This window comes from Falco peregrinus, chromosome 6, assembly GCF_023634155.1.
Source record: "Falco peregrinus isolate bFalPer1 chromosome 6, bFalPer1.pri, whole genome shotgun sequence".
In the NCBI taxonomy this organism is placed as follows: Eukaryota; Metazoa; Chordata; class Aves; order Falconiformes; family Falconidae; genus Falco; species Falco peregrinus.
The window spans coordinates 10,472,251-10,490,053 of NC_073726.1; the positions used below are offsets into that span (position 1 = coordinate 10,472,251).

A 17,803-nucleotide genomic window follows, 5' to 3' on the forward strand; every position below is an offset into this window, starting at 1 on the left:
CCATCAACATATGAAGATGCCTCTTGTTCCATTAAAAAGAGTGAGCCTGTGTTGACTAATGTTCCCATGTAGGCATGTAATTTATGTGCTTTAAAATATCACGGTCAATCTGGGCCCTTTTCCTTGGAGAATTTGCAAATACTTCATAAGCAAAGTAGAGTTTTGATCACAGGCAAACAAAGATCTACATCAACTCTGTTGTCAAAAGGGTGTTCACCGCAGCTTCCCTGAATGAAGGAATTGCCTCTAGAGTCTTCCCAAAGGCAAGAATTATAGATGTTATGGTAACTATAGTTACACATAGCTCCTTATTGAAGTGAAATGCAAATAATGTGTTATTTTGGAAAGCAATCAGTTGCTTTAATGAAAGAAAAACCGAAGACAATCTACGCATTTTTCTATGTGTTATTTTTTCTTCCATTAATTTTAGATGAGACTGCTGAGAATTTCCAGTGAGTTACACTCTGCACGTATAGAATACAAAATCTACATTATGTAACACCTTGGACCTGCACAGCCAATGTAATTGCCCTAGTAGTATATAAGCAGTTTTATACGTCCATTTCTTATAGAAGATCCTTTTAGCAATATTTTTTCAGAAGGAAAACTTACGTAGCTATGATTCTTGACTGATAAGAGGAAATCAATTTGGTTAAAACCCTGCAGAAAAAACAGTGCTTGCATTTTTCCAAAAGCTAAATATTTTACTCAGCCAGGAGGCCATAATTACTGTAAATGGAAGAGGTTAAAAAGGATGATAATATAAGCTCCATTTCCAGTACCTGGAAATGAAATACAATTTCTGCATAGTATAACCTTGAAATCTGAGAAGTCTGTATGTCCAACATATAAAATATCCGTTCAACAGACTGGTACCTGGATCAGAAGTGGGAAGGCACTGAAACAATGAATGTGACTCTCCTTGCTTATTTCTCTGTCAGCCCCAATAACAGCACTTATAATGGTTCTTGAGTCACAACTGTTATGATCCTTTAGTTTTTATTATAAGCAGATGTTAATATTTCTGCATACAGTTTGAAAACATTTATCAGTTGCATTTGTCACAACTGACTGTGGTTTCAAAACTGAAGGAGGATCTTCTGTAGAGCCATCTTTGGACCTCTTTGAAAGTTCCTCCCTTACTTGACTTTTCCTTCCTTTTTCAGAATTATTCTATGGCATTTCTCTTTTGGCCTCCATTGTAGTCAGCAGCAAAGTTTTCCATAACCTGCTGAGGATGCAGAATCGGGCTTCAAATCCACTGAAGCAAAGGCAATATTGCTGCCAATATCATGCATTTCATGCCCCAAACTAAGCACTACATTTTGAGTATTGTTTCTCAGTGATTAGCTCTGTGTACTTTGCAATTCACAGAATAATGCTACTTAAGATTTATTTTTTATATATTTATTTGTCACTTGACTGACACTATATACATCCTGCTCTCAATTCTTAGTGGTTTCTTCTGCTCTTGCTTTTAATTGCCCAAAGTTCAACCTTTAAGGTATTGTTTCTTCAGTATTTACTTTTCAGTTTCAAAATCACCCTTTTTTTCTGAACTGTTGTAATGTATTTGTTTTGTATTGTCTCATGAAATTGTGCATTTTTCAAGACACTGAACATGTCTTATCCCATTTGTACCTATTCATATATAAATGGTAGAAGCACCAAAACTGCTTAAATAAACTAAAAAAAGCTTAAACATCTAGCTCATTACTTCTCCAACTACTTAGGATTTTAGCTTTCTCAGCTTACAGAGTTTGCTAAATTATATATGTTTCTATTTATAGACAAAATAATTGGAAGACTGACCATGGATCTGCAGGAACGAGGGATTAATTTTTCAGTAATTTATACTGCAGTGAGACCTTCAAGGGTGAGTAATCTACAGTGCCCAGAACTGTCAGATTTTTGGCATCTTACAACTTAAAGTTTACATAGAAATGCTGTAGATGATTTTCAAGATTAGAGGCAAGCAATCTGTACTATATGACGTTTTGACCACAAATGATAGCATGAATGTTTATTTATGATATATCACACAACTATTGAAGTTTTAGGAGACCATAAATCTGCGATTGTCTTTAAAACTTATTATTACTTTTAAGGACTGTAATTTTAGATTTTCCCCCCTTTTTAACTCTAATGGTTTTATAATAAGTTCTATGTGGAACCTTATCAAGCTTTTAGTGTGCTGCTCAGTGAAGATGGAGTGCTGTTAAGTAAATGAAGGCTACTAATGTATCCATTTTTAAATTACTGTTTTCATTCCTTTTAATCAATACTTTGTATTTATAAGTAGAATGTAAGTTTTCACCCTTGCTGATAGTCAGAACATCATTTATAGATCGCATCTTATGTTAGCAGTAAGTAGCAACGCAGAATACTTATTTATGCAGTTATCTGTTCTGTGTGACATACAGGATTTAGTCAAGAAATACTCAAAGTTTAATTTTAATGCAATTAAATGCAAAACAGTCATGCCTTGACGAAAACAGAATATAGTTCCCACTAAGAAGAGGGGTATATGAAGGATGGTCTGTATCCTAAAAATCAACAACTTTGAAAGAAACATATCTGTCTGTTGCAGTGGTAACAGATCTGAGCTTCTAATAGGATGCTTAGTTTAACTTGAGTTTTAATTCAAACTTAATGTCATTTGAGAATACAGAAATTATAATTCTGTTGGTTTAGGCAACAGGAAAGCCATTAGTGGGATTGTCTAGATCTAGTGTGAGCACTGCAGACAGGATCTTGAGAAGCTGGAGGGTTTTCAGGAGGGAACACTATGAAAAATTCAAAACTGTTCTAAACACAAGAATGAAACCTAGAAAATTTATCCAAAAGAAGAGGAAAAGGCAACTTGACCACACTTCATAAGTGTTCTTTAAGCCAAAAGTGGATAAGCCCCCCAAAGGTGTCCTGGGTTCAATCAGAAATAATCTGGGTTTTTGTAGGGAGGTAGGATCTTGAACCTCTGGCTATCCAACAAGATAATCAGAAGTCTTCCTTAAGGCTCTAGGAAAAAGGCTAGTTCTACTGAAGGAAAACAAGAACTTTCTTCAGTAATCTACCCTGTGAAATTAATTGCCAGAGACTGGGTTTTGGAGACAGGACTTAAGAGTACAAAGACATAGCAACACAAGGAAGCAAACTCCCGCTAATATTCTCTTTGCTGTATGTTTTTGTATTAAAGAAGAGGACATGAGTCCAGAACATTTGATCTGCCTTTTTTGTAAATTTTCTAAAATAAAGATCCAAAATAGAAATAAAAATTATTTAGTTGTTGTGGCTCTTTGCTGATTGAAATCAAACGTACATGGGCATTCTTAGCTGAAAACTGCATTTAGAACAATTGGAATGAAATATATTTTTAATTAATGGAAGAAGAGAAGGAAATTTTTGAGCAATTTAAAAAGTGTTGAATTTTAAATCTATGCATATTTCAACAGACTTTCTAAATGAAAGTGGCTTAGTTTGAGTAACTGGAGCACTTGTAAATAATTAAAGCAATGTATTTTTAGATGTTCTGCATTTTTTTAAAGAAAGCAATTTAAACTTTTCTTAATTCTGTAAATTCAATGCCATATAAAACCATTGGAAGCATATTCCCTCCGCCCACCCCCCCACCCCCCCAAACTTTAATTTGTTTCGGTGCATTCAAGGTTATGAGCTTTTGTACAGAGCTAGAAAAGGTGAAATGAAAAGTACCTTTGAGGGTTCATCAGTCTGTACATTTGCATGTAACCTCTTCTTAGTACGCATTGAACTGCAGAAGTTGTGAACTGTTTCAGAACCTTAAACTAAAGAACTAACTCCCTTCACTGAAGCTGGTATTGGCTTCACAGAAAGCGAGTTACTGAGACAGGAAGAAAACTCCCCTATGAGCCACTTTTCTGATTTGATGAGGAAGAGCTGCTTGGTTTAGTCAGTGCAGCCACAGATCCCATTGGGCTATCACAGTTACCAATTAATTACCCCAAGGCACGATGGAGATTTATTCAGGCTGGTTCTTGTTCTGTTCCAGTTTCAGCATTTGAAGCTGGAAGAAAGAATTAAGACCCTGAAACAAAGGCTGTTTGGTGACCTACATGAGATGGTTTCACTAACCAGTTGATGATTCTTCTGGATATTCCATCATGTCATAAAGGAGCTGCCTTTCTCCAAGAAGGCAACTGCTACATCTTGTGACTCTTGTTCTAAAATGCTTTGCTTTTGAGGTCTGAGTTGGGCTGACACTGAGAGAGTGATTTGTATCACCTAATTCTGGGCAAGCAAAGTGCAAAAGTCTGAATCCAAAGTCATCAACTAGGGTTCTTTTTACAATCAAAGATTGTATTAGGGTATGATCCTTCTGACCTGTTCTGTAGGTAACTGCTCAGGCTGAGATGAAACCCACCTTTCATAATCTCCTTTGTCTCTGACAACCATAAAGGCAATCCTTGTGCTTTGGTCAGATCTCGACATATACATTTAGTCAGACAACTCTTACTCAGCATTTCTCATCTTCTTTTCCATTAAACCCCAAAAACTTATCTGAAGATTTGAGGAGTCTCCTGCCAAGACCTTTCTTCCCTTTGAAACTGGCATGATAGCTTATTTTTCTTCAGGACAACCAAACCCCTCTTCAGTCCTTGTTCCACTCTTGCATCAGGAGTTCTCATGAATATACAAATTTTTGTGTTCTTGGGGACTATGATCAGAGTCACCCCTCTACTTGTGCTTGCTGCTAGTTAGCTTTTTTGGCTTGTGGTTGGAATGCATAATTTTACCTGTGCTGTTGTAATCGGAGAGGTTTAAAAGCTGCAGTGATTGAAAGGCAGATATGCTTCAAATCATAAATTTCAACATATTTGCCATCCTTCAGGTCTTCATGATGTCTATGTCACATTTTTACAAGTTTGCTTCTGAAACTTCTGCAAGACAGTTTTATAGTTGCTATCTCTTCCCAGTTAGATTGAATGCGGAGGACCCACATATTGCCAAAAGGAGATTTACGGCTACTTCCCAGCTGATATTTATTTTGCTGACTCCACTTCTTACAGATGCATTGTGAAGTGCTGTTTAAACCTTCTCTACTGCCTCCGCATTTTCAGAAAGCTTCAGCTACTGTGGGCTTTTGACAGCTTCATTCTACAAGCTGTCTGCTCTAGTCGGTGTTTAAGTATGTTGAGTCTTTGATTCCACTCCGGACCAAGCAATGTGAGTTACAGGAACTTTATTCAGCCATAAGTAACACGGGCATCTGCAGCACAAGTGGTTGCATTTGACTCTGAAGTGTCTCTTGCAGGTATCCTCAGGTGCTATTGATGTGCACCCCAGCTAAAAAGAATATGAAAAGTTTTTGTCTTCTTTGACAAGTGCTTGTGGTTGCATTTTCTTTGTTTCTGCCTTCTACCTATTACATTTTGCAGTGCTGCATCTTCCACATACAACCAGCTTCTCTTTTTTTTTTTTTTTTGTTGACTAGTCAATTCATCACTCTGAGGAGACTAAACTCTGCAACAGCCACCCCACTGACTTCACAGCTTCTGATTAATGGAATGCTTTTAACCATTTAATATGCTCAAACACTATATAATGGGAGTTTACCCATGAAGAAAATGTTAGAAAAATGCTTATAATGCCATTTGCAGGAGTTGGGGTTGTAGGGTTAATATCCTCATGCATCCTTGAATATAAGAATTGCCTTATCCATTTACTTTTGTATTTTTTTCATTTGAAGGATCAATTATGGTTTGACATAGTATAATAAAGTGTCAGTGCTTCCAACCTAAAAGAAGTAACTGTAGGAATTCCTCATCCTTTAGTTGTCTCCTCTCCCCACTTAAAGAATTCCATTATAATAAAAAATAAACTTTTGCTTGTAGATAAAGAATATGCACTTATTCCTAGCTAGCTCAGTTGTGGGGTATTTTTGTTTGTTTGGTTGGTTTTTTTTACTTAATAGAAGTAGAGTCTTTTTAAATAATTACAAAGGAACTGCTTAAAGCTGGTTGAAGCCAGTTAGTTGTCATTCTAGAGGAAAAGAAAATTAACAAATATTTAGCCAAATTATCTTGGAAATTGAATGCTAAGGGTGCAAGAAGTGCTTGTTAGCAATTCTATATGATTTATTCCATGTGTTAGTGGGCAATTCAGGGAAATAAATGAAAACTAGCTTTTACCTTTAACCCTAGACTTTTCATTGGAGCATTAAGATTCAATTCCTTAAATATTTTTTTTTGCAGCTTTAGTTTTCATTTGATGTTTATATATGGTTTTATATATAGGGATGCTTATTTACTGCACTGGAAAGTGAAGGGCAGCACAGAACTAAACTATTATTCTTATCTGTTCAGAACAATTTTTTTATTTTCAGTTGCTAACTAACTTTTTAAGACATAGATGAAGCCTGTACAGGTGTTCCATATACATCAAATTAGAAAGATGCATTTATTTTACATTTAAAACTGAAGACCAGGAAAAAAGGGGTGGGATGGTAGAGAAGGACGTAGGCTGGGGTGAGGTCTGTCTTGGGAAAAAAGCAGAAACTGGTAAAATGTAGGTATGAAAATTGCAGTGAATACTCTTAAAACCAGTCATGTATAGGCAGAGGTTGTAAACATAATGAATCAGAATAAGATTAAGATATGAGGCGAAAATGAGATGGAGTAAATGGAATGTGTAACTAAACAGGCATATTGATATGGCATGTTGGTAGGCATGCTAAAACCTTTCTGGAAGGAAAATGCCAAGCTAAGAAATTTTTTAGAGTGACAGAATAGATCTGTAAGGGACTGGTGTTGTATTTTAAAAGAAGTTTGGATTCAAGGAGACAAAGACAAGTATTCTGGGAATTCTAGAGTCCTATTTCAGGAGCAGAGTCTTTGAAGACTGAGGTCAAACATAGCATCCAAATGATAGGACTTTAACCTAAAGATTGAAATGATCAACGTGTCTGTCGTTTGGTGAATTGCCTGGTAAGCTCCACTGATTGTGTTGACGGACACTGTAGATGGAATGCAAACTGTTTAAACACAATATATTAAAAGCTCAAACTGTATTTCAAAAAGCATTTTTGAAAGACCGCTTCTTTCCCCTCACCCTCCTCCTTTCTTGGAAACATCCCAAATTGTGCCATAATTAAACATCAGAGTGAAAGAGGTGAGGCTATTGAAATTAATAAAGCCACGCTAAGTCCTGTGTGTATACAGAAAATTAAAAAGAATATAAATTCCTGCAATTTTAGTGCAAAATCATATGGCAGACTTAAAGAGATTCAGAGGAACAATATGCAAAAGAAATAAAAACACATTAGAAATTCTTTCAGAGACCATTTGATCTAATAAAAAAAAGAGAAACTTGGGGAAAAAGGAGTGACAACACAAAGCCAAAAGAGTCTGTGTGTTGATCGTCTCTGTGGTGGAACATAGAGAAGATCTCAGCATAAAGACTTTTTCAGTAATTGAGCCTCAAAAACTTTTCCTGTTACTGAGGTGGTAGGTGGTAGAAGAGGTTTCAAAATAAATCAATAAAATGAATAGTCTTATGTCACCAGCCAGATAATTTTCACCAAAGTTTTAACTAAAATAAGACATGAAACTGCCAGTCTCTCAATTGTCATGGTTCTTCATATACAACTTATAATTTATATGTATATAACATATTGTATATTAGCTTGGCCTTAATCCCAGAGGATCAGGAAGTGGCAAGTGTGACATGGAGTTTGAAAGGAAGCTTCATATCTCTGGAAAAATACAAGCAGGAAACCTACCTTCTGTACTGAAAAAATGGGTTGAAACTTAAAGTAGTAAATATGTGGACATATGAAGAAAATATGATATGGATACGCTGTTCTCTGAGAGACATAAAATATGTAGGTGTAAGTGATCCTGTTGCTACAGTAAAAAAAGGTACAAAAGTAAAATTATTTTTGGGCAGAAATAAAAAAATTTAAAGGTAGAAAACAAAGGATAAAAATAAAGGATTGGTGTTTACAGTGGGATTCTGTGGGGATTGATGTTGATGCCTGTGCCATTCAGTAGAGTTGTCGTTAGTATGGGAAGGGGGCTGAAATCTGAGGGTGCCAAAGTTTGCTGGTGTGCTGACAAGTTGGAGCAACCACTCACGGCACTGTGTTACTGGGTGATAAAATGACAGATGAAATCCAGTACGAAGGAAAGTAACACGCATAAGGAAAACCTTAAATATGCATATTGCACTGTGATGAGTGGCTGCTATTTCTCAGAAGAGGAATTATGGTGCGAATGCGGGTAGATCTCTCGGAACATCCCTGCAGTTAGCAGTGGAATGAATAGTGAGCAGACTGTTACCAATCATTTGGAAAGGAAGAGGGCAAAGCTGCAAGTGTCAAGTAGTTCACTAAGCCCTTGGTGAGTGCAAGTCCGCCAGTGGAATAGTCTGTGTGATTCTGGCCACCCCATGTCCAAAGGGATACAGTAGGACTACAAGATTAAAATATTTTACCTAGGAAAAGTGACAATTCAAGAGAGAAATAATAAATAAAACTACCGATAGCATGGACGAGCTTAACAGGAAATAATTATTCACTGTCTCTGGCCAGTACTCGCAACTATCACCACTCACAGACCATAATGCAGGAATTCAGGAGAACAAAATCCCTTTAAAGAAAAAAAAATAAATTAGTTTTGGGTGACAAAATATCCAATACATAGATTTCAGTGGTTTGGTGAACTAATGGAAGAAAGATAGGAAGGAAGGATGGAAGGAAGATCCTATTGCATGTGTTCATTTGAATGCAACCTTCAGCTCTGAAGGTTTATAACCCAAAGATTGCAGAAATGATGGAAGGTATCCTGGGGACAAGTATTGTTTGTATTTAACCTTTTCTTATTTTTAGCTGCCAGCACCAGTTTTACTATCAGTGCTATCAGTACCACTGGCAATGAGTTAGGTGGACCTTTGGTCTCACACAGTTTAGGTGGTCTTGTGTCTTGGCAGTGGAAGGCTGGGATATTGACAGCATTTCTCTGGGGCTGGAATGTTGCAAGGTAATGTGTAACTTATTTAACTAAAGGCCGTGAGCCAGAAAAGGCAGCCAACAGACTAAACAAAGGTCCACTAAAGGAAGCTCACAGACTTTTCCTCCTCCTGCTTGCCTATTAGGTTGTTGTAGAATTGCCACTTTAGAAAATTAAATAATTGGCACGTAAAAAAAATGGCCCGCTACATGTTAATCGTTGTTCTGCTGGCAACCAGAAAATCCATAACATAAAGTGACTGTGTCAGATGGAAATCAGGTAGGTAGTACCCCAAGCTTGGTGCAGTTTCTCCTACTTGCAGTGCAGTGAAATGGGATGGAATCTCAAGATCCTTGTGATTAAGGATTGGTAAATTGCCTCTGGGAACTCTGCGTTCTTTCCCATTCTTTGCTGCTGGTGAGCTCAGAGACTCTTATCTTCAGCACCTTCTCCAGACACCAAAGCCCATAGGCAGGATCTTTGTCAGAGGCAGACTCACAATCCCATTTTGGGCAAGCAAAGGGTTAGAAATAGGAAATTGTCCCACCTAGAGGATCACAGCATATGTGTCTCCTCCCAACATGTTCCTAGGGCTGAAGATCCAGGAGGTCAGTGCTGGGTAGCTAGGTAGCTCCTGCGTGCAGTCAGAGCGACCTTGCCCTAAATGTCTACCTGCAGTACTTCTTGTCTTCCTTCCCTTTGTAGGAAACTAAATGAATGAAGCTGGTAAAAGGACAAGCTGGTGCAACCACAGGGAGTCCCCCTGCACTGGCAAAAACATTTATATCCTGCACCATTTGATTTCTATTGCAGTTTCTATTGTCTACACTAAAGGAATAGATGTTAGAAGAACAAAGGCCAACACAACACAAAAATTTGCCAGTAATCAGTAAAATGCAAATCCCTGATCCTAGGAATTGTGTGTGGTCTGATGGCAGAATCACAAACCCCTAGGTTTTAGTGCATCCAACATGTAACATAGTTAAGACTAGTTAGAAGAAACCTGGCTTATTTTGTTTTAGTTTCAACTGGCATGTCATATTCTTTCTTTTCACTTTAGAAAAGAATTCATTCGCTTCGCATAGTGCCGCAGAACATTTGATCTTAGAAATTCAGTGTTTTGTGGTAGGAAGACATTTGGTTGTGCAGTTCTAGATCTGCTATATTTCTGCATGTGGTGGTTCTGTTTAATTCTGCTTTCTAACTCTTACCCTGCCTGCAAAAAAAAAAAAAAAAAAAGTATTAGACTCTGTTCAAAGCCATCAGCTGATTTTCTGCCATTTGAAACAGAAAAGAGGTGTCATCATTATGCATACATAGCCATTGTGCATGTGCAGCCATTAAACTCATAGGTACAGCATACATGCCTCTAAAATTAGGATAGAGGATGATAATTTTGGGGTAATTTTCAAACATATTTATGACTTTATCAGAGAAATATATCCTTGCTTTATTGATGGATAGTTCTATTGAGATTTTCTCTCTGAAAGCTACTTTTATTAAGTCCTACAGGCTTTTCCATAAAAATCTGTGAAGCTGATACTGCATGCAAGCCTCTGTTCACAAAGTTTGCATATTGGAGCTTTAGCAGACAAAGCTAAGAACTAGACCAGGGTGTTAATAAAGTGTTGACAGACTGTTACAGCAGTGTTTCTGCATTGAAACACGGATCTTGTTTCTTTCTGAGGACCAGATTACCCCATTCCCTGTAGCTGACAGCTTTAAACTGAATCAGATTTCAGTCTTCTAATATATGGTATATTTCTTTTTAGAAAGTTTTCTAATTCGAAAATTGACTGATTACAGAAACTTTTATTTAAAAGACATGTAGATGTGGTGCTTAGGGACATGGTTTAGTGGTGGACTTGGCAGTGTTAGGTTAACAGTTGGACTTGATGATCTTAATGGTCTTTTCCAACATAAATGATTGTATGATTCTATAGCAGCTTTTGAGGAAATAGCTCTGCACAGGCCAGACCCCCGTGCAGTCACCTGTGTTAGCAACAGTCAACTACAGCAGACCCAGAGGCAATTGTGGGATGCCTCTGGGACTCACCAGTGGACCCCTGGGCTGTTAACTGCGGATGCTGTAAGAGAAGAGGCAAATTTGCCCAGCATGAGGTTGACAAGTCTTTGTTTCTTTTGGGATCCAGCCTAGTATTATAACAGTGTTCTGATCCATGCAGGCTTACCAGCTCACTCTAGCCTTGCATAGGAATCTCTGTTATTTGATTTTTTTAATGATATATGTACTTAGTGTCACTGGTAGACCAAAAAAACCCACCAAAAACCAAAAAAGGCAAGAAACTAAGAAACTCATCCTCCTGCCAAAATGCCACAAGGCTCTTACTTAATTTGTTAATGGATGCATTGCTGTAAAAGCCACACATAAAGTGGTGCTTGACATCAAATTACATCGCATCTTTTGTTCTTGTTCTGTCCTTTTCATTTTACTAAAACTTCAGTGTTTACAATTTTATTGAAACATTGCAGCTGTTCTTCTGTGACGGGGTTTCTGGTTTAGCCCAAATGATTCAGTCACTTCAGATAGGTATGTAATGAATCATAAAAAGTATCATTCTACATTTTAGTGCACTACAGTATGAACGTTAAACTCCAAGTGTTCTAACAGGTAGCTATCTCTGTCTGAGGCTTTCAGCCAACTCACTTGCAAAATCCTGGAACAGAATAAGGAGGGTTTCTTGCCTTACACTGAGCAGAACTATCGCAAGGTGAATGCTGGATCCCATTCTGCCTCCTCACTGTTGAAAACCCCTTCCTCCTCCCTAGTACTTGATTTCCTTCTGACCCTGATGATATTCCTTGCTACTGCTCCACAGTTTTTCTCAGGATATGAACTGCCAGCAGGAGCAACTTATTTTGGTTGAACCAAACCCCCAGCCAGGTGCCATTACCTGTCATTGAAGGCTGGTTATGGTGTAGTAACGGCAATAGGCATCAAGCTGCTAAAGCAACCCCATAGGAGTGCTGGAAAGAAGCTGGTCTTTGTTTTCGAATACCCCCCACCTTATAAAGTCCAGTCTTCCAAAGTTTAATATCAAAGCATCATGATATTAAACTTTGTAAAAAGTCAGTAACTACCAGCCACAGAGGTGGCAGTTACATGTAACTGCTGACCAAGCTTGCATGGTGTGGTCTCATTTTGTTTTGGATGGGGAAGAGACTAGTCGGAGATGAAAGAAATTATGAAAGATTGATGACGTTGTCTGAGATGTGTTAAATGGAAGGGCTAACTAGGCTTTGGTGGAAACACAGCTTTTGAGACAAACTTGGAGGAGGAAAAAGGGCTTATCCAGAGAAAAGAAAGCATTGTAACCTCCTTCAAAAAGGCATGGATATTATTTCTAATATTAGCTTTGTGTAGACTTTCTGATGTGCGTTTCATTTATATATATAACTTCTAGGTTACATACACTACTGTCAGAAAAGTTAAGTGGATACTGAGTGCAAGAAAGCAGAGTAGAAGTTAAATGCCTTTTATTGATTTTCCATGGAAAAAATGCTTAACTTCCCTGTCAAAGAGTTTCCGTTTGCTAGAATTATTGTCCTTTGCCTTTTGATTCAGCAGAACTGGGAAGACAGAGCCAGACTCTCCTCACAAGTTCCTACAGTGCAATTTCTGTCTGTCTCTGTTTTCTCCAAAAGAGTTGTCACACACAGATGGAGATGCTGAAAGCAAAGAATGATGTTGTCGCGTTGAACACAGTGAGAATCTGACCATCTGAAAAACACTGGTATTTAGACTGTAATTTATTACAGGCAGACCTGAGTAATGGTAAGACAGGTATGTAACTTTTTAAAGTTAAAGATTAATTTCCTTGAAATATCAATAACAATTTGGTGTAACTATCATACTATCATCCTGTTCGCACCTCTTCAAATTAAGAAGAAAAGGGAGACAGGCTCCCCAATTTGGCAGAGCAGTCCTCTGAAGTGCTGGGGGATCAAAATATTAAGTGGAGGGACGGAGACTTTTATGGATCTTCAGATTTTTAATTTTTCTGTGATTAACCTACATCTAGGACAGTGTCAGCAATTCTCCTGGCAGTAAGAGTAACACATTTTTGCTCCTGTTTGCATTTTTCCATTAGGTAACCCACCAGACCCCTATATAATCTCAGCCCAACCCTCACTACATACCCATCTCCTCTTATTGCAGCAGAATCTGTTCTTCATTTTTCACATCTCCCATGGCAACTTGGATTCCACATACGGACATAAGAAAGTGGGAAAAACAACCAGCTGGAGTGGGTATTCCCCTCAGCAGCCTACAAATGATGTAAAATCTGTAGCTTCTTTTATCTTTGTCAGAATTGCCTGAAACAGGGCCTAATCTAATGTTAAAGCTGGGGAGACTGGCATCAGCAAATACTCCTTGAATAATACATGTGGTAGATTCCTTTCCAGATTAATTCTGGTTTACGATGCAAGCTCTTAATAATTTATTTTTTTTTTTTGTCTTTTGTATACAAGTTTGAAAAATCTGATTAGCTAGAAAGATGTGAATGAGTTTTAACACTCTGGTAGATGACCAAGACATTGTTTTCAATGGAATAATTGTCTTTGGGTTATTTGTCCAAAGTGAAATGTAAGGTGGAGAATTAAGTGTAGCAGCTCCTGCTACTGCTACTCCAGTTTATACATACTGTGTTTTACTTTCTAAAGTCAAGATCTTTTCATAGGCCAATTCCTGCTTTTCCTTAAGTTAGCTGAAAAAATTTGGTATGATTTTTTTAAAAAAGTTGGAGTGAGAAAATAACAGGAAATATCTTAATTTTCTTCAGAAAATTTGGACTACCGTGGTATTTCTGGATGTGCTTGTATGTCCTGTACATGCAAAAATTCTTTGTCTCATTTTAAAGCCTTTCAAGAAGGATTATCACAAGTGCTGCATCACAGCACCTTCCTCTGATTTGGGTTCTGTCACTTGCACGGTCCCTGCTAACTCACTCTTCACTGCACTGTATTCAGTTGCACAGAGTAGTCACATTCTCTGTAAATGATGATCAAGACATCTTTTAACCAGCCCAGTGCTGCAAAAGGATAAACACATCTAGCCATAAACATACAAGCTGACACTGCAGATTTTGTTTATGCAGGCCACTCAACTGAATGGTATAAGAAATATTGCAGTTTTATTATCCCTTCTAACAGAAGATCTCCAAGTGGTTGGTCATGACTTGGGCACTCTCCACAAGTCATAATAGTACTACCAATTATAAAACAGAATGTTATCCTTTACAGTGAGATCATTGTCTCCTACAGTGAGACTTATATTTTGACTTGAATATTCCTGTCCCAGCCTTGCTTCTGTGAAAAATCCTGGGAGATGCAGAACACCAGGTAGGAGCTGAGTGTCACAGTCCCTGAGCCATTTGGCTTGCTGGTAGAAGTATGCATGCTTGGATAGAGGAGCCATCAGACGGTAATGTGAGCCAGTAAGCTTGGTTATATACCCTGCAGGGCACTAAAATGATAGTAATAATTGTCAATAAATGATTGCTATTGATATAATGTACCTTATTTCTGTACTTTCTTTCTCCCCTGCTTGATCAGACTATTAATAGAGAAGGAAAAAAGAGGTGAAGGATTCCTCTGGGCAAAGTGTCATGCTACTGACATTTATTCTGATGTCTTGGTTAGGATTACAGTTGCCTTACAAATGTGAGAAATAGAATCATAGAATGTGCTGGGCTGGAAGGGACCCAAAGATCACCCAGTTCCAACCCCCCTGCCATGGGCAGGGACACCTTCCACTAGACCAGGTTGCTCCAAGCCCCATCCAGCCTGGCCTGGAACACTCCCAGGGATGGGGCAGCCACAGCTTCTCTGGGCAACGTGTTCCAGTGCCTCGCCATCCTCATAGTAAAGAATTTCTTCCTAACAACAAATCTAAATCTATCCTCTTTCAGTTTAAAGCCAGTCCCCCATACCCTGTCACCACATGCCCTTGCAAAAAGTCCCGCTCCAGCTTTCTCATAGGCGCCCTTTAGGTACTGCAAGGCTGCTATAAGGTCTGCCCAAAACCTTCTCTTCTCCAGGCTGAACAATACCAATTCTCTCAGCCTGTCTTCATAGGAGAGGTGCTCCAGCCCTCTGGTCATCTTTGTGGTCCTTTTCTGGACTCACTCCAATAGGTCCCTGTCCCTCTTCTATTGGGGGCCCCAGAGCTGAACGTAGTACTCCAGGTGGGGTCTCATGAGAGTGGAGTAGAGGGGGAGAATCACCTTCCCTGACCTGCTGGCCAAGCTTCTTTTGATGCAGCCCAGGATACGGCTGGCTCTCTGGGCTGTAAGTTCACATTGCTGGCTCATGTTGAGCTTCTCATCTACCAACACCCCCAAGCCCTTGTTATTGTCAATACATTCCAGGAACCTCCTGGATTGCCTATGGCCTGCTGTGCTGTCCCTCCAACCGATATCAGGGTTGCATGTCATCAGGGAAAAGAATGAGTTTTCTGAGAAATTCTCCACTTCCAAGTATATTTACACTCTACTCTTTCTGTATCTATGTATGTGTGAATGCACACGTGTGTGAGCAATACAAGTATCCAAGTCCGTACTTATGCCAAGTGTTGTCATAATTAATTTATGAGTGGATTTTGCATTAGATGGTTTTTTATTTTAAAGCATGTGTCTCTCTTTGCTTATAACTTAGAACATTTTTTCTATTTTGTGCTTCACTGGAGAGAACTCTGTCACCATCACAGTGCAAAAAATGTTTCCTCGTGTTCAGATGACTTCTCCTGTGTTTCAGTTTGGGGCCATTGCCTCTGGTCCTGTCACTGGGCACCACTGAAAAGAGCCTGGCTTCATATACTTTACAATCTCCTTTCTGGTAATTATACACATTCATGAGATTCCCCCTCTTGAGCCTTCTCTTCTCCAGGATAAACAGTCCCAGCTCTTTCAGCCTTTCTGCACAGGAGAGATTCTCCAAACCTTTCCTCATCCTGTGGCCCTTTGTTGGACTCTATCCAGTACATCTAGTAGGTCCTTGTGCTAAGGACCCCAGCACCTGACCCACCACTCCAGGTGCGGCCTCACCAGTGCTAAGCAGAGTGGAAGGATCACCCACCTTCGACCTGCTGGCAATACTTTGTGTAATGCAGTCCAGGATACCATTAGCCTCCTTTGCCACATTGCTGGCTCATGTTCAATTTAGTGTCCACCAGGACCCCCAGGTCCTTTTCTGCAAAATTGCTTTCCAGCCAGTTGGCCCCCAGTGTGTACTGGTGCCTGGGGTTGTTCCTCCCCAAGGGCAGGACTTTGCTCTTCCCCTTGTTGAACTGCGTAAGGTCCCTGTGAGCCCGTTTCTTCAGCCTGTGGAGGTCCCTCTGGATGGCAGCATGGCCCTCTGGTGTATCAGAGGATGAATCCTGGACAAATCCAGTCTCCTCAATAAAATGGAGGGAGACTGCCTGAGGTTTATATGGAATGCAAGGTTCGCCAAATCTAGGGCCAAAATTGAAGTTATAAGATAGCCTAGAGTGGAAAGGAAAAAAAACCCACCAACCCACAAAACATTAGAAATCATAACAATGTAAACAGTTCAAATTCTCAAAAATACAGATAGTCGGTAACTCTTTGCTTAACGTTGCAGATTTTGAGAGCTCAAAGCACTGTTATGCTACAGTTGGCACCAAAAGATGAATGAAATAAGTGTAGTCAAATACATTTTGTCTTTGGGGTGCTATGGTAGCAGTTGCAGTGCCTGCCATCCCCTCCTTGGATGTTGCACCTCATGATGATTCCAGCCATCGTAAGTGACCCAAAAGGATTCTTTGACCTCCCCTTTCACAGCATCATAGAATCATAGAATTGTTTAGGTTGGAGTCATGATGTATTTTCAGCTTTTGTCTATACTTGCATGCCCTAAATATTTTCAGGCCCTTCTCTGCATTTGAAGTTTAATACTATTAAGCAATATCTGGCTCTTATACGGCACTTCCCCGCCCCCCCCCCCCCCCCCCCCCCCCCTCAATAGAAGCTAAGATTTTTGTGTGGTTTTGTTACACCAACAAAGGGTTTAATCGTGTTATGGCTAAATTTGGAAAAATTACCATTTGCCATCTAAGTAGAGTATATACAGAGAATGCACTGTAGTTCACAGTATGGAGGCAGGGACTAGGCTAAGATACAACCTAAAAAGAGAAAGGGAGTGGACCCTTCTCCTTCCTTGCCTCCCTCCTTGAAAGTATGGAAAGACCACCTCCTTCTGCTAGCTGTTACAATAAGAGAAACAACTCCAAGGAGAGTATGTGGTCATACGTCCATGCTGTTAGAAATGAAAAGGAACTACAAAGACCTCCAGGACGGTTTTCTTATTCTTGATAGGCACACCTGGACATAGCAATTAAAAATCAAGAAGTACAAGACTGGAAAAGGGGGCATAACCATCAGCTGAACTGATACCCAGAAATCCCATGTTGAAACTAGTGTGAAATGCAGCCTGTTTCTATGATTCCTTACCATTCATCATTTTAACCAATGAAAAATTTATTTTCCCAGTATTTTTCTTGTATGTGTTTGCAACCATTCGACTTATATTTGTAATTTCAAATACATAAAATGGCCCCAAATCTTTTTTCTTGTCTCTAGCCATTCTGGTTTGGAACAGCCAACAAAACCCAGCAACAACAAAACAAATGAATAATTTTGGATGTATGGTCTGTTTGCTTTGAAAAAGTTCAGTATGTTGGTGAATCAAAATGTTGCCAGATCAGCTGTCTTCCTCCTTTCCAAGAGAGATGATTCTGTATTAGGAGCCTTTCAAAACAGATCAAAGGGAAGAATTTT

At 39.0% G+C, this 17,803-nt stretch overlaps 1 protein-coding gene across 1 annotated transcript in view; it reads left to right on the forward strand.

Annotated features, from left to right (window-relative positions):
- Positions 1 to 17,803, forward strand: part of LOC101919973 (V-type proton ATPase subunit S1-like) — a 56,344-nt gene that overhangs the window by 18,800 nt on the left and 19,741 nt on the right. The window contains exon 6 of the mRNA XM_055809037.1: positions 1,791 to 1,876. Within this exon, the coding sequence (XP_055665012.1) occupies positions 1,791 to 1,876 (86 nt within the window). The remainder of the gene's footprint in view (positions 1 to 1,790; positions 1,877 to 17,803) is intronic.